At 65.2% G+C, this 20,952-nt stretch overlaps 4 protein-coding genes across 4 annotated transcripts; 1 reads left to right on the top strand and 3 right to left on the bottom strand.

Annotated features, from left to right (window-relative positions):
* Positions 1-109: 109 nt before the first annotated feature.
* ALG3 (ALG3 alpha-1,3- mannosyltransferase) lies at positions 110-3,167 on the bottom strand. Its single transcript, XM_056357934.1, has 9 exons — positions 2,982-3,167; positions 2,543-2,642; positions 2,300-2,447; positions 1,956-2,116; positions 1,686-1,806; positions 1,260-1,465; positions 951-1,027; positions 603-747; positions 110-497 (listed from the first exon to the last, which is right to left on the bottom strand). Exons 1-9 carry the CDS (start codon positions 3,130-3,132, stop codon positions 308-310), a joined length of 1,299 nt encoding a protein of 432 aa, XP_056213909.1. The 5' UTR covers positions 3,133-3,167; the 3' UTR covers positions 110-307.
* Positions 3,168-3,190: 23 nt separating this feature from the next.
* Positions 3,191-7,375, top strand: EEF1AKMT4 (EEF1A lysine methyltransferase 4). The gene is made up of 3 exons (XM_056357938.1): positions 3,191-3,431; positions 4,287-4,570; positions 7,013-7,375. The coding sequence occupies exons 1-3, from the start codon at positions 3,260-3,262 to the stop codon at positions 7,313-7,315; spliced, it is 759 nt and encodes a 252-aa protein (XP_056213913.1). The 5' UTR covers positions 3,191-3,259; the 3' UTR covers positions 7,316-7,375.
* Positions 7,376-8,405: 1,030 nt separating this feature from the next.
* Positions 8,406-12,512, bottom strand: CAMK2N2 (calcium/calmodulin dependent protein kinase II inhibitor 2). The gene is made up of 2 exons (XM_056357939.1): positions 12,257-12,512; positions 8,406-9,744 (listed from the first exon to the last, which is right to left on the bottom strand). Exons 1-2 carry the CDS (start codon positions 12,423-12,425, stop codon positions 9,674-9,676), a joined length of 240 nt encoding a protein of 79 aa, XP_056213914.1. The 5' UTR covers positions 12,426-12,512; the 3' UTR covers positions 8,406-9,673.
* Positions 12,513-18,058: 5,546 nt separating this feature from the next.
* LOC130157903 (mitochondrial ubiquitin ligase activator of nfkb 1-A-like) lies at positions 18,059-20,892 on the bottom strand. Its single transcript, XM_056357935.1, is given in 7 exon segments — positions 18,059-19,482; positions 19,484-19,526; positions 19,714-19,814; positions 19,816-19,835; positions 19,919-20,006; positions 20,252-20,411; positions 20,794-20,892. Coding segments are annotated over 6 exon segments (1,023 nt in total). The 5' UTR covers positions 20,369-20,411; positions 20,794-20,892; the 3' UTR covers positions 18,059-18,828.
* Positions 20,893-20,952: the final 60 nt, after the last annotated feature.

The raw sequence follows: 20,952 nt of genomic DNA, 5'->3' as shown, positions 1-20,952 counted from the left end.
GGGCTGGGAAGGGAGCTCCCGTAGCCCTGGTGGCTGCTCTGCCTTCCCCACGGGTGGAGCAGGCTGAGGCACGGCCATCCCGACACTGTCACGGCACGAAGACGCTGCGGCCAGGGAAGGGCACACAAAGCCCCCTTTATTGGTGAAGTCCTGCCTGTTGGGGGTCCCCACGCTGCCCCCTTTGCAGAGTTCCAGGGCTCACGACCCTCCTGGGATGGCTGGGGGCAGCCTGGGAGCTGGGTGGGGAAAGAGTGAGCAGAAGGGGCAGTCCCAGAGGCCAGTTCCCATCACCTGGCCAGCCACACTCTCACTGGGCTTTCTTGGAGATGGCTGTGGGCCTCCTGCTCGGTGCCGGCGTCTGTAGCACTGGTGGGGGGGCCGTGCCGTACCAGAGTTGGAGCAGGACAAGTCCATGGCAGATATGGAGGGAGAGAGAGCTGCAGACTGTGGAGGGGTAGGTGTTCCAGCAGAGCTCGATCATGCCCAGCAGCAGCACCCTGCAGGGGTGAAAATTGGGGGTCAGCAGGGAGGGGGACACACCAGCCCCCCTCGCTCCCATACCCCGCAGCAGATGGGAGGTCCCCCTCCCCAGCAGCACATACTTGGGCATGTGGGCAAGCTTGGAGGTAGGGCTGCACCAGAGTAAGTAGGGCAGCGTGTGGAAATACCAGACATAAAACTGATAGTGCAGGGAGCGGCTGCAGCAGACACCCAGGAAGTTGGAAGAGAAGAGGACAAAGACGATCTGTGCGCTGGCGTTAAGGGGACAAACACAGGAGGCTGGAAGTGTGATCCTGCAAAAGCTCCCCAGCTGTACAGCACAGGTTGTTCCCCCAGGACACGCTGGTCCTGACGGCACTGCAGCACTGGGAGTTTGCAAATGCTGAGCCCAAGGTCCACCCTGCCCTGCCCTGCCTTCTCCACCCACCTCCCACCCTGCCAAAGGATATTGTTGACGGTCAAGGGAGGGGATGCATGTTTCCTTTCAGCAGGATCCTTCAGCAGAGCCAGGATGCTCTCTTTGGACCTCAGGGGGAAGCACAAACATTGATCTCAGCTGCTGAGTCTTTCCCACCCCAACCTTCCTGTGAGCCACGACGCCTGCGCAGTGCGCTCCCTGAAACAGAACAGTAACTCCCCCCAGCTCCCACCCGCAACCCCAGAACTGCAGCATCGTGGGGGCAGGGGAGTTGCAGACCTGTACCCTACACCATGGGGGCCGATGGGGACCAGCACCCATGGGGAACCCCAGGTCTCACCTGTGCCACCGATGGACTGCAAAGAGCCCCAGGCCAGCCAGGTGAGCCAGGAGCAGCATGGCGTGGAAAGCCCGATTGTGGAAAACCTCTTCTGGGAGGAAGCGCCAGTTCACTGTCCATTTGAACTGGAACTGGCGGCCCAGGTCAAAGGAGCGAGTCAGATACCCCACAGGGTTCACCAGCAGGAAGGGCAGCCCTAGAACCACCTGCCAGAGACACGTCAGCACCCTTACAGCAGCTGTAAGCTAGGTCTCTGTCACCCTCGCCACCTCCCAGGAATCCCAGCACCACATGAGACATACACCCAGAGGTCTCCAGACCCTGGGACAGCCGGGCAGGATGCTTCGATGCAGGCAGGGCTACCTGCTACCCCCTGCCGATGGGGATGCCAGCCTGCCCCTGTAGCCGATGTGAGCAGGGACCCACCTGGAGCGCAGCACAAATGCAGAGCTTGGGGATACAGCCGAGGAGACCGAACCGTTGAAGGAGGAGGAAGAGAAGTCCGGGCGCGAAGAGCAGGATGTTCATCTTCACAGACACAGCCAGGCTGAGCGGGAGGCTGCATTACCGCTGGAGGCACCTGTATGGCTGCCCAGGCAGCCCCTGGGCAGCGTGCGGCCTCCTCCCTGGGTCGAGCTGGCTCACACTCACAGCCTGCCATGGAAGGCAGCCCCCACCCCGCCCCCAGACCCTCACCTGAAGAAGAAGCAGCCCCAGGACCAGTGCTCCTCCAGGAAGAGGTTGATGGCCAGGAAGAGGATGGCCATGGCAACAGGGTCGTTAAAGAGACGCAGGACAAAGATGGAGTGGATGCGGTAGGAGGCGCAGCACATGAAGAAGAAAACATACGGGGGAACCTTGCCGGGGACAGAGGGACAGGAAGGCAATCAGCAGCATGTCCTGGAGCCCCGGCAGCCACTGAACCTCTCCAAGGCTCAGACCCCAGCCCTGAGGGCCCACCCAGCCCGCCTTGCCCAAGCGAGGGCTCAGCAGAGCAGGAGGCCCTGAGGCAGCCAGCGAGGCCCCTGGCCCTGGGCTACCTTGTTGGTTCGGCAGTAGATGCGGAAGACCAGGAGGAGGTTGAGGAGGTAGAGGCCAGCGAAGAGGTACTGCGCCAGGCTGATATCCCTGCCACGGCCCGTGGCATAGTACAGGCCAAGGAAGATGTAGACGAAACCGGCAGGGTAGCTGCGGAGAGACAGGAGTGAGGGGCCAGGCCCTGCCACCCCCCTGTGCCCGCCGGGCCCCCCCGGTGGCGGGGAGCTGGGCCATCCGTCACTCACACCAGCGGCCCAGTGTTGCCCCTCAGCTGGGTGTAGTCGAAGGTCCCGTTGGCAAACCCCTCCACCTCCTCCATGTAGGCCTTCCAGTCGATCTCGGTGTCTGTGGGGATGGCCAGGGGTAAGCGGGGCTGGGGACACCGCGGGGGAACTCCCACCCCCACCCCCCCACCCACCCCTACGCCCCCCGCCTGCCTGTCAGCCGAGGCTCCAGGCCCCCCAGCCCGGGGATGCTGTCACCCACCCGGGCCGGGGGCAGCCCTGTCACCCCGCTAGCGGGACCCCCCAGCCCCGTCACCCCAGGGGCGCAGCGGCCCAGCCCGGGGCCGAGCTGCCACTGCTAGGCGCACCGGCCCACGCTGCCGGGCCCGGGCCGGCTCCGCCACCCGCGGACAAGGCCCCCCCGCCCCGCCGCCGGGCCAGGCCGGGCCCCGGCACTCACAGGGGACCCTGCGGATGACCCAGAGGTTGACGCCGCCCTCGGCCAGGCAGAGGCAGGCGGCCACCAGCGGGGTGTAGCTGGGCTCCAGCAGCGCCGCCCGCCGCTCCCGCCAGGCCCGCCGCAGCGCCGCCGCCCCCCGCCCCGCCGCCATGGCCGCCCCGCGCCGTGTTTCCGGCCGGAGCGCTCAGGACGGTGCAACCGCCGGGGCCGGAAGTCGCACGTGGGGGCGCGGGCGGCACGTGGCACCCGGTGCTTACCCCCCCGCCGCCCCGCCCGGTATGGACCGGCGGCGCGCGCCCGCCGCTAACCGCCGCTACCGGCAGCGCCGCTTCTGGGACGCGCTGTACCGGCAGGAGGGCGCCGAGCCCCGGGAGTGGCTGGGGGGGCTGTCCCGCTTCCTCCCGCAGCTGGAGGCCGAGCTGCGCCCCGGTGACCGCATCCTCGTCCTCGGTACGTGCCCGGTGGAGGGCGGGCGGCGCTGGGGGGGTGCCGCCGGTGGGTGCGCTGGCACCGGCCGCGAGGGGGCGGTGTGGCACCGGACCGGTCACCGGGCGCCCGGCCCGGCAGGGCGGCTACGCTCCCGGGGCGGCGCGCGGGGACCGGTATTGCCGCCCCACCGTGCCCCGGGCGGGCGGGCTCACTCCCGCCGGGCGGCCGGGATTAGGCGGGTGTAATCACCGATCCTGTTAGCGGATCAGCCGCCGCCAGCTGCGCTTAATAGCCCCCAAATCCGCCCGCCCTCCCCCCGCCGGATCCCCCCCGGGATCCCCCCCGCGGGGCCGCTCCCTGTGCCCGCCGCACCGGGGGCGCCGCGTCCCGCTGGGGCCGGCCCGGCACCGGCTGGGCAGGGTGCTGCACCCCCAGGGGGGGCGCTCCTCTGTCCCCCCACCCCGGTTAAGCTCCCCCAGATGCTGCGCGCTGGCCCTGTTGGGGGCACGGCCAGCTACTGCAGCACCGCACACCGGGGGGAGAGCTGGGGATCCCCCGCACCCCTCCCCTGCATTCAGTGCCTGCAGGGCCACCGGCACATCCTGCCCCAGACCGGGGGTTGGGGGGGATCCCCTGCGCAGGGGCCACTGTCACCCTGTGGTCCTGCAGGGCCAGGACCCCAAAGCACTCCTTTTGCCGAAAGGGGGTAATTAAGAACTAGCCCAGCATACACTAATTAGCGGCAAGGCCATGGCCTGCTCCCCATTTAGCTGCCCAGCCCATCCTCACCCTTCCCTGGGTCTGAGGGCAGGGGGTTGGGTGCCAACAGCCCTGCCATGGGCACCCCGAGCCCCGGCTGAGCCGTGCCCCACGCAGGCTGCGGCAACAGCGCCCTGAGCCACGACCTGCACGAGCTGGGCTACACCGACGTCACCAGCATCGACTTCTCCCCGGCCTGCATCGACACCATGCGTGCCCGCTACGCCCGCTGCCCTGGCCTGCGCTGGGCCGTCATGGACATCCGTGCCCTGGCCTTTCCTGACGCCACCTTCGACGTGGTGCTGGAGAAGGGCACCCTCGACGTGCTGATGGTGGAGGAGACCGACCCGTGGGACGTCTCACCCCAGGCAGCCGCCGCGATGCACCGGGTGCTGGCAGAGGTACGGGATGTGGGCAGCGGGGCAGGAGGTCACAAGGTGGGCTCCATCCCCTTTTTGAGGGGCTGTGGGGTGTAGAGCACCTCCTCACCATCCTACTTCCCTGGGGATCCCCCAGCCAGTGCCTGTGCCCCGCGCAGTTGGTGCTACCTCTGCTGCTAATCCTGCAAAGGGGCACCTGAGGGGCTCCCCGCACCCCTGGGGGTGGGGGACCCACCCCATCACCCTCTCCCCAGGGCGGCAGATGGAGCAGGGTGCATCCCTGGCGGCTATGGGTCCGTGTTGGGATGCTAAGTGACCACCTCCTTTATTTGCACTCTAAGTATGGTGGGATGGGGCAGTAAAAATGGGCCCCATCCCGGCATGGGTGGCTGTAGGAGCACCCAAGGGTGCTCGGAGGGGACCCAGGGACACACACTGAGGTGGCCTTGCCTGCCCAGGGCAAGGTGATGACTGCAGGATCTCGTTTGCCGGAGTCCCCATTGTCCGATCCAGGGTTGTCATGGCAACCCCCGTCAGCATCGACAGGGCTCTGGCGTTGTCATGGGGATGGGCGATGCCTCTGGGCACGATTAATTGGTGGTGGAGGAGGCAGGGGCCTGATTGAACCTGCCCTGGCATGGAGGTGTGGGTCCTGGCAGTCTCCCTTGCCCTGCGGGAATAACTGCAAGGATAATTAATTGCTGCGCCTGCTGGGAGGGATGCTTGTGGCTATTGCCCCCACCCCGCCTCTGCTCTTTCCCCCACCGAGCCTGGGAGGGAGCAGGACCCCAGGTGCTGCAGCCCGTGGGGCTGTCCTTGCCATCCAGGTGCTGCCTGGCCAGCACTGCTGCCTGTCCTTGTCATTTGGCCAAATGATGAGGATTTAGTTATTTTTTTTCCTTTTTTTTTTTCCCCCGTTTTAATCCCCCGCTCAATCCCTGCCCTCCCCCTGCATTGCTGGGTGCTGGCCTCCGTCCGCAGCCGGTCCCCACTCTCATCATTCCCAGAGGGATTCGCTAGGTCTTCCCACCCACTTGGTCCCTTCACAGGGGTCTGGCCGTGGCCAGCACCTTCCTCCTTACCCCCATCCCCCTTCGCCAGGATGGGGGGAGACACAGGGTTTTCACAGCCTCTGTCTTGCTCTCCCTGTGGGGGGATGTAAAGACCCAAAAATCTGCCCTGCCCGCAGGGATGCCCCAGGGACACCCCTGTCCCAGTGATCGGGGGCAATGGGGCGGGGAGGACAGTGCCGGAGGGAGAAGCAGCCCCCTCGCCCCCCCCTGCACCGGCTGGCGGATGGGAAGGTTTCCTGTGCCGGTCTCTAAGCAACGGCCGTTAGTGCTCTATTAAGGAGGGATGGGATGTGGGGATGTGGGATGCCTCGCTGGGCTCCAGCAGGAGATCCCTGCCTGCCCCCAGCCCCCGGGGACACCCCTTGTGCCTGTCGGTTGGGAGGCTGTGGAATCTTTCCAGGACGGATGCATCTGGCGCGTTGCAGGAGGGATGCTGAGCTGGGTGCCGGGCGGGGATACAGGGAATTGCCATCCCCTTTTCCTGGCCAAAACCACTAAAGATCTTGTTCAAAAGCCACCACCGCATTCGGGGGACACACACAGGCTGCCTGTCCCCTCTGTGTCCCTGGCCCCAGCCAGCGCTGAGCCATGGAGCTTCCCAGCAGGATTAAACCAGAGCTCGGGAACCCCCCCTTGGCCCCAGCCCTCTCCCTGCCGCAGTGGCTCCCTGCCCTGGCCTGGGAGGGCTCTGGGGGTGTCCCTGCCGGCGGCAGGGTGCTGCGGGGGGGGCAGCTGGGGGGCTGGCCACCCGCCCGCCCCGGGCGCTGCCTTTGCATGCCGAGCACGCGAGCGCTGGCCATAAAAGCCTTTTGACATTGGATAAAGCCAAGCAAGAAAATTGATGTTCTTTTCCATCCTGTTAGCGGGGGCTTAGTTCCAGCGGGGAGAAAATGGTGATTAAAAGGGTCGAGTCCTTTCACATCCAAACACACACAACCCAACACCCCCCCCCCCCCAGATGCTGGGGGTTGGTAGGGATGTAGCACTGGGTGCCCTGGGGAGGGGGGTGGTGATGGAATGGGGGTTCTGCACTGCTTGGCGGGGGGGCGGGGGGGGGCTGTGCCCAGGAGGGTGAAGCCTTTCCCAGCCCCAAGGCTGGGTCTCTGTGCTGTCTGCTGGGGATGGGGGTGAAGGGTTTTGGGGTGTAGGGAGAGGTGGGGTGTGGGTACCCCTGTTCCTCATTGCTGCTGGGCTGTGGGTAGTCTGGGGACATGTCAGAGCTGTGGAGGGTGTCTTGGGGTGGGGGAGAGGGAGAAACTGCAAGGTTAGGGCAGGAGATTTGGGGGGCCATGGGCTGGAGGGGGGATCACTGGGGATGGGGCTATCTCTGCCAGAGGGGGTGAACCTCACTGTGTCCCCCCACACCGTCCCGGTGGTTCTCCTGCCGCAGGTGAGCCGGGTGCTGCGCCCGGGGGGCTGCTTCATCTCCATCACCTTTGCCCAGCCCCACTTCCGCAAGCCCCACTACGCCCAGGAGGCCTTCGGCTGGTCCCTGCGCCACACCGCCTGCGGGGACGGGGACACCGGCACCTTCCACTACTTTCTCTACATCATGCGCAAGGGGCAGCCCCTGGACCCCCACGACCTGGCCCTGGGGCGCCGGCTGCACCAGCCCCCCCCACCCCCTGCCCCCCCCCCACCCTCTGCTCCCCCAGATGACGACGAGGACTATCTCTTTGCCATCCAGCTGTGACCCGGGGGGGCTTCCCCAGTGTCCCCCCACCCAATAAAGCCTTAAGCTGCTCCACCCTCATGGATGGGAACAGGGAGCCAGTGCGTGCCCCCCCCCCCCCCGCAAGCTGCCCAGTGATGTGAGTAATGGGCGAAGGGGGGGAGGGGGTTGGCCTTCTCCCAGGGGACAGCAGGATGCTCCGGGGAGCGGGTGATGCTGTGCCCCCTCCTGGCCCTTCCCTCGCCGGGCTGGAGAGCAGCCAGAGCTCGGGGCTTTGCGGCTGGTAATGAAACCAAATCGGGTTTAATTCCACCCATCCATCTTGCGGGGAGTGGTTCCCTGCCTCCCCCCCCCCGGCCAGCCAGCTGGGCTGGGGGCAGGATGGGGGGGGCAGGGGGCAGGGTGATGAGGGGGGGGTGCCTGCTGCCCCCCTGCCTCTTCCTGCACCAGGACCCCTGGACCACCCACCTTGGCCATGTGGGTGTGCAAGGGCACTGTGTCCTTGTCACCCTCCAGCACCAGCCGGGCAGCGAGGGGTCCAGGCTGCGATGTGCCAGTGTGGGGCTGGGGGCACTATGGGGCACGTGTGCAGGCAGGGTGGCATGTCTGCCCCTGTCCCCCTGCTCCTGGCTGCGGTGACAACCCCGATGTGCCAAACATGCCTGGCCTGTGTCTGCCCATGCCTGGGGCCAGCAGCCCAGTGACATGTGTGTGCCAGGGCTGGTGACACACGTGTGCCGGGGCTGGTGATGGGCATGCCATTGCTGGCAGGGCTGGCTGCATGTGGGTGCCAGTGTGGTGGGTGCACATGTGCCACCAGGGTGTCCCTAGGGGCTCTTTGTGCACCAAACCCCCGCCCCCAGCGTGGGCAACAGAGGGGACCCCTCCTCAGAGGGACAGCGGGAACATACCAGAGAGGTGTGAGCTGCTGGGCTGCTATTTCTGGTGAAAGGCGTAAGTGGGTCAGCCGGTGGCTCCCCCCACGCTGGGAGCTGGCGAAGGACTCTGGGGTCAGTCCCCCCACCCCCGCCATGCCACCCCATCCGCAGGCACCCCAAAAACCAGCTGGCGCCTGCGAGGGATAGAAAGGAGCAGGCAGCTGCGGCCTCGCCTCGGTACATGAATGTATTTTATTCATTGCATTTTGTTCACCAGTACAGTGAAAAATGGCATTTAAATTTACAATGGATCATTCGTAGAACATCATGACACAAGTATCTTTTTTTTTTTTCCTTTTTTTTTTGTTTTTTTTTTCCTTTGTTTTGTTTTTTGTTTGGGGTTTTTTTTGTTGTGTTTTTTTGCGTCGTTGTCTCCATAAATGCCACTCGTAGGTTATTGAAAAAGATGACGAGTTTCTCATGCACATCAGACCCCCCCGAGAAGCTTCTTAAAAAATAAAATTAAATTAAAGTACAAAATTAAAAACAACGACTCAGGCCGGTCCCTGCCCTCCCCACTTCCCCCCCCCCCCCCCCTGCCCCGGCTCCACACCCTCGAGCAAGGGGCAGCACCGGGACCCCCCTGGCACCCGCAGCCCCGGTGGGCTCTGCCCCAGTGCTGCTGGGGGGGACACGCTGTGGTTGCCGATGGTGCTGCCAAACCCTCCGACCGGTCCTGCTGCCAGCGGAGGGGGGGGTCAGGCTGGGGGTCCCCGCTCCCCTCCCCCCTCCTTTGGCTTTCCTTGCACTCCCTCCATCACTCTCGCCCCCCCCCCCCTTTATTTTTCCCCCTCGGTTTTTTCTTTTTTTGTCTTTTTTTTTCTTATGGAAAAAAATATGAACCTTTTTTTTTTTCTTGTTTGTTTGTTTGTTTTCCCGATGCGGTTATTTCGACATCTCAACGTCAGCAGATCGTTTTTAACAAAGATTCGGATATAAAAATACAAATATGAGGAGTTTCTGTTTAAAAAGAAGCGTGCCGGAGTGGTGGGGCTGACCCTCGGCCCCAGGACCGGGCTCCCGGGCCACCAAGCTCATGCAAAAAACGATGGAGCAAAAAATGTCTCTGGACAGCAGCGCTCCCCCCCTGCTCGTGGGGCCGGGTCTGCCCCGGGATTTGGGGACCCCCCGCCAAGGAGGATGGGGGGGGGAGGTCACTACCCCCCCCCGGGGAGGAGGGGGGGTCTTTGCCCAGGGTGGGGGGGCTGGGCGGGTTGTCCCAGCCCCAGGGGAGGCGGAGGGGTAAAGTGCATGGCTCGGGGGGGGGGGTGGGGGGGGGTGGGGGGTGGTGGTGGTGGCCGCAGAAACCCCCTCCGGGCCGGGGAGGGGGGGGCACGGGCATGGCCTCCCCCTCCTCGTCGGCTCGGCAGCCCAGCCAGCATGCGGGGCCGGGCGGGCTGGGAGCGGGCACGGCCGGCGGGTCCTGGCGGCGGGTCCCGGTTTACACCCCCGGCGGCGACTTCTCCGTCATGCCCTTGAGCACCTCGTCTATCCGGTCATCCTCGATCACCACTGCGGGGACAGGCGGGGGGCCGTGGGCGAGGGGACTTGCACCCAGCCGCTGCCCCCGCCCCGGCCCCTCCCCCCCCAGGGCTCCAGCTGTGCCCCCCAATGCTGAGGAGCGGGACAAAGGGGTTCGGGCGGGTGCGATGGCGGGGAGGGGGGGGAATCGCCCCCCCAGCCCGGCTTGGGTAGGGGCAGCATCCCCCCTGCAGCCAGCAGGCTCCTTCTGGATGGGTGGTTGGGGAAGGGGGGGCAGGAACAGACCAGGAAGGACCCCCCCCTCCTCTCTGCGGCAGGCGCTGATGAGAGCAACAGGACTGGAATGGGTAATGACCCAGCGGGGGGGGCACCGCCAGCTCGGCGGGGGTGGCAGCCAGACCCCTGTCAGCATCACCCGCTGCGCAGGACACCCCCACACACACCGTTGGCATCACCGTCAGGGGAGCTGGACAGCCCCCCGTCATCACGGCGGGCTGCACAGACCCCCACCATCAGCACCACCACTGGGGCTGGACAGGCCCCTTCAACATCCCCCTCCAGAGAGCCCCCCCTCAGCATCACCTGCTGAACAGCCCCCCCCATCAGTATCACCAGTGGGAGGCTGGACAGACTCCCATCAGCACCACCATCGAGGGGCTATACAGACCCCCGTCCCCCTCAACAACATCACTGGCTGGGCAGAGCCCCCCATCGCTGTCATCCCCAGGGGCAGAGGACAGACACCCCCCCCTCCCGACATCACTACCGAGTGGTCAGCAACCCCCCCAATCACCACCCTGGGGGTGGATTGGCCAGATACCCCCCCCCCCCCACTATCACCAGTATCACTGGGAGAGCAGCCACCACCACTACGGTGGGAGAATCCCCCCACCCATCACCCCCAGCGGGTTCTGCTGAACCCAGCTACCACCACCGCAGAGGGGGGGCAGGTGGAGCAGCCTGGGGTGTATTTGCGCTGGGGGGGGACTCTGTTCCCCGCTTTTGCCCCTGAAGCTCAATGAGGGGTGTTTGCTTGTGGAGGTCCCCCAAACAGGTGGAGGCTGCAGGGGGAAGGCAGGGGCCATTCTCAGGGGTCCCCAAGGCATCAGGGAGGATCAGCGGTGACAGATCGGGGCGCAGGGGAAGGGGGAGTATCTGTTTGGGTCTTGATGGAAGCAGAGGAGCTGCTGATTTTGGGGGGGGGGGTGTGTGTCTCTGTGTCAGGTAGTAAAGCTGGGGGGCCAGGACACAGACAGGTTCATGGAGTCCTGGGGGGACAGTAAATCAGAGGGGGTGGGAGCGTGTGTGTGGGTGTTTGTTGATCAGCATTGCCAGCAGCTGCTGATGGGGGTCTCTGCAGCAGGCAGGAACATGGAGGGAGAGAGGTTTATGGGGCTATGGGGGCAGTTCCTGGAGATGACGGGGGGGGGGGGGGGCTTGTTTATAGGGAATGATGGGGGGCAGCCCGAGGGGATGTGGGGACAATCCCAGGGGTACTGAGGAGCAGTTCTGGGGGGTACCAGGGGCACTTGCAGAGGTGCTGGGGGGCAGCTCCAGGGATGCTTGGGGATAGTCCCAGGGGCAGTCCCAGGGATGCTGCAGGGTAGTCCCCGGGGGAGCCCCGGGCTGCAGGGGCTGTGGGGCAGCACTGGGGGGACAGCGCTGGTGTCTGGAGCTGAGGGGGAGGGGGGCCTGCGGTTCTGGGGCAGTGCTGGGTGCCAGGCGCAGAGCTGGGATTCCTAGGGATGGTGCGGGGCAGTGCTGGGGATGATGTGGGGCAGAGCTGGAGATTTTGGGGGCAGTACCAGGGGACAGTGCTGGGGATGCAAGGCAGAGCTAGGAGTCCCAGGGATGCTGTGGGGCAGCGCTGGGGGTGTAAGGAGCCAGTGCCAGCAGTACTGGGGATGCTGTGGGGCAGCGCTGGGGATGTAAGAGCCAGTGCTAGTGGGGATGCTGTGGGGTGATGCTGGGGATGTAAGAGCCAGTGCCGGCTGGGATGCTGTGGGGCAGTGCCGTCGGTGCAATGGCAGAGCCGGGTGTCCCGGGGATGCTGTGGGGCTGTGCCGAGGATGCTGCAGGGCAGATCCCGGTGATGTCGTGGGGCTGAGCCGGGGATAGTAGGGCAAAATCGGGGATCCCAGTGATGCTGTGGGGCGGCGCTGGGGATGCAAGGGCCAGTACCGAGGATGCTGCAGGGCAGAACCGGGGGTCCCAGGGCAGAGCCAGGGATGCAGGGACAGATGCAAGGGTCCCGGGGATGCCATGGGGTAGCGCCGGGGATGCCAGAGCCAGGGTCAGAGATGCTAGGGGTGCTGCAGGGCAGATGCGGGTGTCCCAGAGCAGAGCCGGGGATACAAGGACAGATGCGGGGGTCCCGGGGATGCCGTGGGGCAGCACCGGGGATGCCAGAGCCAGGGTCAGAGATGCCAGGGATGCTGCAGGGCAGACGCGGGGGTCCCGGGGACGCCGTGGGGTAGCGCCGGGGATGGCGTGGGGCTGAGGCGGGGGTCGGGGTGGGCAGAGGCGGGGGGTCGGGCGGTACCTCTCTTGGCGCGGCCGATCTGTCCCAGCTTGGGGGGCCGCTTGCCCTGGTTGCCCCCGAAGAAGGCGTTGGTGTCCTGCAGGCGGCAGCTGAAAGGCAGCTCCCCCGCCTCGGGCTCGGCGCCGTAGCGGCCCACCTTGTCCTCGCCGTAGGGCAGCACCTGCGACATGGCGGGGCCGAGCGGGCCGAGCCGCGCCGCGCCGAGCCGGGAGCCGGTCTGCGGCGGCGGCGGCGGCGGCGGGGAGGAAACCCGGGCGGAAGGATGAAGTCATGCATCCGGGGGGAGCGGGGACCCCCCCGGCGGGGGGCGGCTCCGGAGCGCCGCGGCCCGGCCCGGCCCGGCCGGGACAGGGACAGGGAGCCCCGCGGCCGGTGCCCGGCGCCAGCCCGCTTGAGATGGGGACCCTCCCGCCAGCCCCTGCCCCGTCCCCAGCGCAGGATGGTCCCCCCCCGCGCAGCCTCGCCGGGGCCGTCGCCCCAGCTCGGGGGTGCCCCTGAGCACGGGGTGCCCCAGGGGAGCGGGGAGCCCTCGGCACGGCCGGACACCTCCGGGTCACACAGCCGAGGACCACCAGGCACAGCCGGGACCTCCTCCCGGCGCACCCAGGTGATGTCAAACAGACCCCCCAGCAACCCGCTCAAAATCCCTCACCCAGCTCCCAGCCTCCTGCAGCCCAGCAGGCTCAAGCCCCCCAGAAACCCCGGGCCAGCTCCCAGCCCGGGTCTCCCCATCCCAATTGTCCCCAGCCCCCCACTGGTGCCTCTTGCCCAGCACCCATCGAGGCAGCACCCCCCACAGCCCTTTCCCCAGCCTTGGCGTCCCCCCTTGGAGCCACCAGCCCCTGCCAGTCCCCTTGGCCCCCCATATGTGAGTCCCTGCACACATGTGTGCATGTGTTTGTACATGTGTGCCCATCACTATTTGCAGGACTGTGGGGGCCACAGGCATGTGATTCTGCAGGTACCCATCAGTGTGGCCCATGTGGGGACTGTGCCCGGGGACACCCCTCACCCCACGGTTTGGGGCTCTCTGTGGACAAAGGGGAGGGCTATCCCCCACAGGGACCTGCCATGGGTCAGCAAGGAGAGACCTATGAGCGTGGCCCCAGTGCCCCCAGAAAGCCCTGTTTGTGTCCCCTCTGCACACCCCTGCCCCAGACCCACCCTGGCCCTTTCATCCTGTATTTTCCACTGCCAGGGCAGGGATTGCACTAATTGGCATCGGTAGCCCTGAATGACCTCACCTGGGACACACCCCCCATCCTGGTCACCTGGGGCTGGGGGGACTATTTAAGCTCAGGTTGGGACCGCTGCTTCTTGCCTGAGCTGTGGGTACAGGCCTGGCCCCTGGACCTGGCTGGCCCCTGGACCTGGGGATGATGCTGGTGGTTGTGGCTGGTTGGGGAGGACCACCTTGTCATGGGGCAGCCCTGTTCCTGCTGCTCCCTCACATCCAGGCACCGCTGCTTGTGTGGGTGTGCTGAGCTGCAGCAAAACCAGAGCCCTGTGTGAGAAGATCACTTGCCAGCCCCATACTAACCCCATGAGACTCTCTCTCTGGGTGCCTCAGGGGGGCAAGAATAGGGTTTTACAGGCAGCCTTGTGATCCATCTCTCCATGCCAGCATCTCCACGGCCTGGGATCTGGTTGAAAGGTGCTGTAGAAGAGCATCAGCTGGGCTGGTCCAAGCAAGAGGGCAGGTACTTCTATTTCAGGAAGACCCAGCCATGCCTTTTGCTTTGTGCCCTGCCCTGCAGAGCACTGGTCCCTGCTGTTCCCTCCCAGAGCAGGGATGGGGCAGTGGTGCCTGCTTTCCTGGCAAGGCAGTGCCTTTATTCCTGCTTTTGCTGGGGAACCAGCTTGAACTTTTTCATGTGACAGCTTCTGCTCCTGCAAAAAGCACCTGGGAAAATAGGCAAGAGGCCCACGCTGAGATGTGGCCTGCTTTTCCCATCGCCAAGCCCACGTGCCACTGCCCGTGGGCAGGGACCGGCAGGCCATGGCACACGCGGGGCCGGGAGTGAGTGAGAAGAGGAGCAGATGGGCTGTGTGGGATGTGAGCGGGGTTGGTGCTGCACTCTGGGAGGGTTTCCAGCCTGGCAGGCTCCTGGGGAGAGGCTTGTGAGGGGTCACCCTGGGAATGGCCCTCCTTATCCCACACCTGCACCTGTATCTATCTGTACGGTGCCTTGCACCCAGGGGAGCTGCCTGGCTTGGCTGTGGGGTGGGGGTTCTGTGGGGCTGGCTGGGGTTTGGGGGTGGCGGGGGACCCTCTGCCCAGCCAAGGCAGGAGGAGGGGTGGATTTCATGCCAGCACAGCTGGGCTGTAGGTGGGACAGGGCAGCACTGTGGCCCTGGGCACTGCACCTGCTTGGGTTGTCCCTAGTCTCTGGCTCCCCAAGGATGGTGCATCCCTGGGGATGGGGGTCAAGTGGGTACTAGGGATGTGAATGTGGCTGGGTGGGCAGGGGCGTGCAGGAGGGACCCCACCCTCACCCCTGCCAGTGCAGGCTGCATCCCCCGTGGTGAGCCAGACCACACACCCTCCTTCCCCTGGCTCTCATCCCACCTTCATTATCCGCCTTTTAGCAGCCACCTAATCTCCTTTCTCGCTTCCTTTGCAGCCTTTTGTCCAACACAAAGCCGGCTCCAGCGGGTAGAAGGGGCTGTGGCAGTGGGAAGCAGGTGGTTCTTTCTGCCCTGGCTCCTTCAACCAGGGCTGCAGGCCTTGAGGTGGGGCACCTTGCAGGTGATGCAAGGGGCTGGGGGCGAGCTGTGATCCCCCTGGGGTGGGCATAGGGCAGGGGGCACGCAGCCAGGTTCCCAGCCAGAGCAGGGCTGGCGATGGAGATTGCACTGCACTGCCTGGTCTTGGGTGATGCTCCAGGAGTCCGCTGGTGCCTGCTGTGACCCAGCCCCACAGCTGGATGCTGCTGGACGCAGGTCCTGAACCCTTGGTGGGGATTTGGGTGCTGGCTCCGGGTGCTGGGATGGAGGTGAGGTGTTTCTGTGCAGCTACTGGTGCTTCAAGCGGTTTTACAGTGGAGGAATGCCCTATGTGTGCACAAGCGCCTCGTGGTAGAGCACATCCTGCCCAGGCTCTGCAGGGACGCCTGGGGCAGCTGGAGTTGGGCTGGATGGGACCCCGGCTGGTCCCTGAGGCCTGGCAGAGGTGGAGTTGGTGGTCTGACAGGCAGCAGCTGGATGACAGGGAGCCTGGAGGAGGCAGGAGGCATCAGCCACCAGACTCAGGGCTTTCTCTGCTACAGGTCTGGGAGCCACCACCTGGGGCTGGGGGTGCTGGGGCTGGTGCCACAGGGCTGGGGGCTGCAGGGGTGTGCCTGGAGGCCAGCATGGGTGGCTTCAGCTGTGCTGCTTCCATCCCTGCAAGAAATATGAAATGGCTCTGCAACAGTGGTAACCGTGGCCTGGGGAGCCTCACTGAGCTGCTGGCACTGCTGCCGTCTTGAAGCCCCCATCCCCAGGGCAGCACAGGGGACTGGTGAAGGTCATTGACGAGGTTAAAATGTGTCCAGCCTTGGCTATTGTCGCTCTCGGTAGCCAAAGCCAAGGTGGGGATGCTGCTGTACATGCTACCTGTGCTGTAGTCAGGCACCTCCTTTCATGGGTGTTTTGGGGGAGCGGAAACGCCACAGGCTGGGTGTTGGCAGTGGGATGGCCATGCCTGCTGATGGCTGTGGTGGCCCTTGTCACTGTAGTGAGGAGATGTTGGGGGACAGGCACCCTGCTCAGTAGCTGTGCTGTGGGTAAGCCCAGGGCAACCATGCAAGAGCAGTGTGTTCCTTGCCCTGTGCTGTCCCTGCTGCTGCTGATGTGGAAAGATGAGGCCAAAAAAATCTCTCCCTGGAGGGACAGCACCTTTCCCAGGGAGGAAGGTACTAGTGAGATGGGCTTGCCTGTCCCTGTGCACAGTCTGGCTTCAGGAGAGGGGTGCTCCGATTGTAAGTCAGGGCAGGTGGAAGGGGGATGGCATTGTCCCCATCCCTCCACGAGCTGCCCAGGGCACAGCTGTGGCCCCAGTGATGCCAGGACTGCATCTGAGCAGATGGGGCACCCCCAGCATGCTGCCTGGGGCTGGGGCTTCACGGGGGGTCCGTGGACAGGGCTGGGGTGAGGGGAGAGCAGGAGGATGGGGGATGCCGACCCCGCTGAACGGAAGAACAGCCCTGCTGAGGTGTGAGGCTCCATCCTCATCTGTCACCACATCTCTGGTCACCATGACAACAGACAAGGAGGCAGGCAGGAGCAGGCTGGCAGCCCTGGGGGGCATGGGTGGGGGCCATGGGCATGGGCTGGCACCCATGGGGACCATGTGGAGGGAGGGCAGTTGGCAGGACAGCTGGATCCCTCCTGGGCCTTGGGTGGTGGGGAGGGAGGCTGGGCAGGGCTCAACACAGGCGTTGTGAGCTCCCCACTGTCCTGCTCCCGACTGAAAATCGGAGGGGGGATGGACACAGGACAGGACAGCAGGTTCGTCCTGGGGCGCAGGCGCTGCGGCACGGCTGGGCAGCCCCTGTGCCGAGTGGTTTGGCACAGCAAGACTTTGGCTGGCGGTCTCAGCGGTTGAGTCACGCTGCTGCCCAGAGCAGTGCCAGGCAGGGCTGCTCAGCGAGGTCTGTGTGTCCAGGCCACTGCGGGGCTGGTGGCCTCCCAGGGGTGGCAGAGACCCGAGGCATGGTATAGGGTAGGGCTGTGCCCCAGTACAGCGTGGCAGGAGGGATGCACGTGGTGGCAGCCTCCCTGTGAGCCTCCAGCACAGGGGATGCATTCCCTGCCCCAGGGACCCTTAGCACCCGTGGGGACAGAGGGGAGCAGGTGGCTGCAGGTCTCTTTCTAGCTGTCCCCATCCCTGGCTGGCTGCTGGGCCCCAGGGAACAAGGCGAGCAGTCTCCAGCAGCACAGGCACCCCCCACCCTCCCCGGCCCATGCGCCCACTCGCGCCAGCAGCTCTTGGCACGCGGGCAGTGTGTTCCTGGCAGCCCAGCCCTCTCCCATCTGGTATTTATCTCCTTCCCGAAATCCCTCCTGCTGCAGGGGGGATGCCTGGTTCCGGGGGGGACCCGGCCCCACTGCTCACTCTGCAGCATCAGTCACCGTGCTGCCATAGCGAAGAGGCTGAGCTGAGAGACTGGGGGAGGATGGTGGTGGTGGTGAAGGAAGGGACCCCCCCGCCCCCACACACCTCAGCCCAAAAATCCATGGGAGTTCCAGAAGGCTTCACTGGGTGCTCCAGGGCATCACAGCTGGCTGCGAGCCCTGAGGGCAACACCACAGGGGCACCTTTGCCCCAAGCAAGCTTCCAGCCCCGAACTGGCACCAAAGGGGGCCACTCCCCCAGGGAGGGGGCACATCATTCTCCCCCAACCCCAATGCTGCCTTCTGGCTTCCAGTGGCCTGCCAAGCACAGTCATGTCTGTCTGTTCCCCACCCCCAAATCCTGGGTGCCCCAAAGCCGCAGGAGCCAGGAGAGCCCGTAGGTTGCCTGGGCAACTGCAGCCAGGCATTGATGGGGAGCGGTCCAGGGGAGCAGTTGCCATGGAGACCAGAGGAGCGCAATTGCCTTGGCAACAGTCCTGTGTGTGTGTCCTCCCCCTGCGGGGCTGTATCCTGAGGAGGTGCACCCCAACCGGGGGTCCCCTGTCCACCAACGGTGAGTGTGCACCTGGGCCAGCTCCCCGGGTGGGGAGGGAAGTGGTGGTGCCCCACCGCCCTGTGGGACAGCCTCGGCTCCCAGCACGTCCCCCCAGTCCCGACTTAATGGTGCAAAGGAAGAGGCGAGGCTGAGCTCCACTCCTTGGCTTTATCACTCCACACAACACCACAAACTGCTCCTGCACCCAGTCCTGGCTGGGAGGCAGGCAAGAAAGCTGGCTGCAGCAGGACCAGATGTGCAGGTAGGCTCCAGGGCACCTCAGAGCTGTTCTCCCATGCCAGGAGAGCCAGGACCTTATGGAGGGAGATGGAGGGACACTGTCCTCCTCCTCAGGCGGCAGAGCAGCTGGTGAAGGGGCATACTTCATTGCCATCAGTGCCTGGGTGCCCCCCCCCAAGTCTGGGCAGGGGCACACGGACTGTGGGGGAGGACAACAGTGGCACCAAGGCGTGCCACTGCAGTGGCTCAGAGGGGTTGGATCTCTGTTACCCCACTGCCCCGGTCTTGCCCCTGCCAATCTCCACATAAAGCTGCACACTGGAAAAGCAAAACAAGGGAAATGTCCTGTGTGGCTTTAGGAGGGTGAGGGCTGAGAAAGGGGCATGGATCAAACAGCTGGTAGCCAAAGGAAATGCCCCAGCGTGGAGCAGGGGACTCTGCTCCTCGACTCAGGCACTGAGTACGTTTCCCCCAAGCCTTCATGTTCATGGAGAGGTTCCTCTGGCAGATAAAGGGAGGATAAGGAGGCTGATAACTCCGAACTGATTGGGGGGCACACCAGGACCCCTCCCTCCCAACAGGAATCACACAGCTGCACATGAGCGGGCAGCTGAGATTTCTGCAGGTTCCAGGCTGGTGTGGTTTGCACTGCCCCTCCCTGGGCACCCCCGAGGTGCTCTCAGGCCTGGTAGAGAGGCACCACGCGGTCAGTGGGCCCCCGGCAGATGGGGCAGAGGCGGGCGGGCAAGGCCTGGAAGCAGCGGAAGCAGCAACAGATGTGGCCACAGCCCAGAAGGACACAGTCACGGGGCCGTGTCAGGCAGATCACACAGGAGTCCTCAGGTCCCCAGTCCCCAGCCTCCTCCTCATCCAGCTCCTTGTCCTCAGGCTGCTGCTTGAGGCGGGCACGGCGGTAGGCACGGCACAGGGCGTGCAGGAGGACAGCCAGGCCCGCTGCGGCACACAGCATGGCCACCCCCTTCCAGAGCCCACTGGCCGACTCCATCTCTGCCAGTACCGTCTGCCAGTCCCCCAAGCACAGGAAATACTCGCCCCCCTGGGCCGGTGGCTGGAGGTGCAGGGAGCCGTCGGGGTGTAGGGCCAGCTCCCCAATGCCCGTCAGCCCGGCCCCCACCCGCAGCATGTCCTCTGTCTCCAAGATGCCCTTGGGCTTCTCTCCGCTCAAGTACTGGCCCAGTAGGTCGCGGAAGCCGTGGGCCGGCTGCTGGAACCGCTCATACACTGTCTCCAGCGGCAGGCAGACAGCTCGGAGTGGGCTCTCCACACTCACCTGTGTCACCGCCTCAGTGTACGGTGAGGCCAGCAAGAAGGGGGACAGTGTAGACCTGCTCTGAGAGCACCCGCTCGCTTTCACTCCTGCAAGCAGAGAGTGCAGTGCTGGGATGCAGACAACACAGAGGAACCCTGAGCTCCTGGGGCTGAGCCAAGGGTAGGGACTACAGCTTTTAACTGAGCTGCTTTCTGCCACCCAAGTGGCCCCAGGGGATGGGGGTCTGGACCCACTGGTGCAAGCCCACCCCTGCTGTCACCTCCAATTGCTCACCAGCTACGGGCCAAACTGTTCCAGATCAGCCGATGCTCTTTTAGAAGCAGTTTCTGAATCACGCCCTGCAGCCCCTCATGGTAATGGCTGGTCAGCGCAGCCCTTGGCTGGCAGCACTATGCCTGAGGACCAAGGGGGATGCATCACAGGCAAAAGAGAAGAGCCCGGCCCCTTCCCCTGGTGTGGGGCTACAGGGTCTCCTTACCTTCCAGGGCAACGTAAGGCAGGCACCTCCCATCAGCCGCAGACACCAGTGCTGGTAAATCGTCATCAACCTGGAGTTTTGGGGCCTCCTGGAAGAGCATGGGCTAAGCGTGAACACAGGCTGCGGGAGATGGTCTGGGTCATGCATGGGTGTGTGGGGATCTCTGGCAGGATATGATCTGCCTGGCCCTGGGCATCGTGACATCAGCAGAGGATGCAGCAGGCTGCAGCCATCAGCGAGGTGCACCCAAATCAAAGGCTATGGTCCAGGCAGTGTAGGGCAGCGGGGGAAGGGGACAGCGGGCAAAAAGGAGCACCTGAGGGACAGGGCTACCTGTATGCGTGCCACAACTCTGGCTTTCTTCCTGTACAGGTAGTAGCAGAGGCCGGAGAAGGCGAGGCTGGAGCCCAGACATAGCAGCTCCCCAGGCGTGATGGGTGGTGAATCCATGGTGCCAGGCTCGGGCAGTATGCCTGCAAGGTGAGCCTGTTGGCTGGGGGATGGGGCTGTGTTGGCCCAGAGGCAGGGATGTCCCAGTGCCCCCTGTCCCCAGGGGACCGACTTCCCACTGCTCCTGTCAGGGCCAAGCCTGCCAGTGGCCCCAGCCTGGAGCAGTTCAGCTCCAGCACCCACAGGTGCCCGGCAGCCCTGGCCCGACCGAGCACCCCTGGCCCAGTCTGGGCCCAGAGGTGCCCGCCTTGCTCTGCACCCAGGATCGCCCCGCGACCCAGCCCCGCGACACAGTCTGGGCCCTGCCCACAGGGTCCCACCCTGCCCGGCCCCCCCAGTCCGGGCCCGGCCCCCCCCGGCCTGGCCCGGCCCCAGCTCCCGGCTCGGCCGCGGCCCCTTCAGGGCCGGCCCGGCCCCGCCGCTACCTCTCACGCTGGCCGGCCCCGCTGCCCCCCCGTGCCCCCCGAGGCCGGAGGCGCCCAGGCCCGGACCCTGGCCCGCCGCGCTGCCTGCTGGGAAATGGAGTGCGGAACCCGCTGAGCGGCGGCGGCGCGGCGGTGTCCGGAACTACAACCCCCAGCGTC

The sequence above is a fragment of the Falco biarmicus genome, chromosome 13, assembly GCF_023638135.1.
Source record: "Falco biarmicus isolate bFalBia1 chromosome 13, bFalBia1.pri, whole genome shotgun sequence".
Taxonomy (NCBI): Eukaryota; Metazoa; Chordata; class Aves; order Falconiformes; family Falconidae; genus Falco; species Falco biarmicus.
This window is presented reverse-complemented; position numbering and strand designations above follow the sequence as displayed.

Bases quoted from the DNA above. Each gene is read 5' to 3' on its own strand.
- EEF1AKMT4 (XM_056357938.1), top strand. From the start codon at position 3,260: ATGGACCGGCGGCGCGCGCCCGCCGCTAACCGCCGCTACCGGCAGCGC. The intron at 3,432-4,286 runs GTACGTGCCCGG...TGCCCCACGCAG, and splicing joins TGACCGCATCCTCGTCCTCG to GCTGCGGCAACAGCGCCCTG. The intron at 4,571-7,012 runs GTACGGGATGTG...CTCCTGCCGCAG, and splicing joins TGCACCGGGTGCTGGCAGAG to GTGAGCCGGGTGCTGCGCCC.
- ALG3 (XM_056357934.1), bottom strand. From the start codon at position 3,132: ATGGCGGCGGGGCGGGGGGCGGCGGCGCTGCGGCGGGCCTGGCGGGAG. The intron at 2,117-2,299 runs GTAGCCCAGGGC...GTCCCCGGCAAG, and splicing joins TCTACTGCCGAACCAACAAG to GTTCCCCCGTATGTTTTCTT. The intron at 1,466-1,685 runs GTGGGTCCCTGC...TGTCTCTGGCAG, and splicing joins GCATTTGTGCTGCGCTCCAG to GTGGTTCTAGGGCTGCCCTT.
- CAMK2N2 (XM_056357939.1), bottom strand. From the start codon at position 12,425: ATGTCGCAGGTGCTGCCCTACGGCGAGGACAAGGTGGGCCGCTACGGC. The intron at 9,745-12,256 runs GTACCGCCCGAC...CTGTCCCCGCAG, and splicing joins GATCGGCCGCGCCAAGAGAG to TGGTGATCGAGGATGACCGG.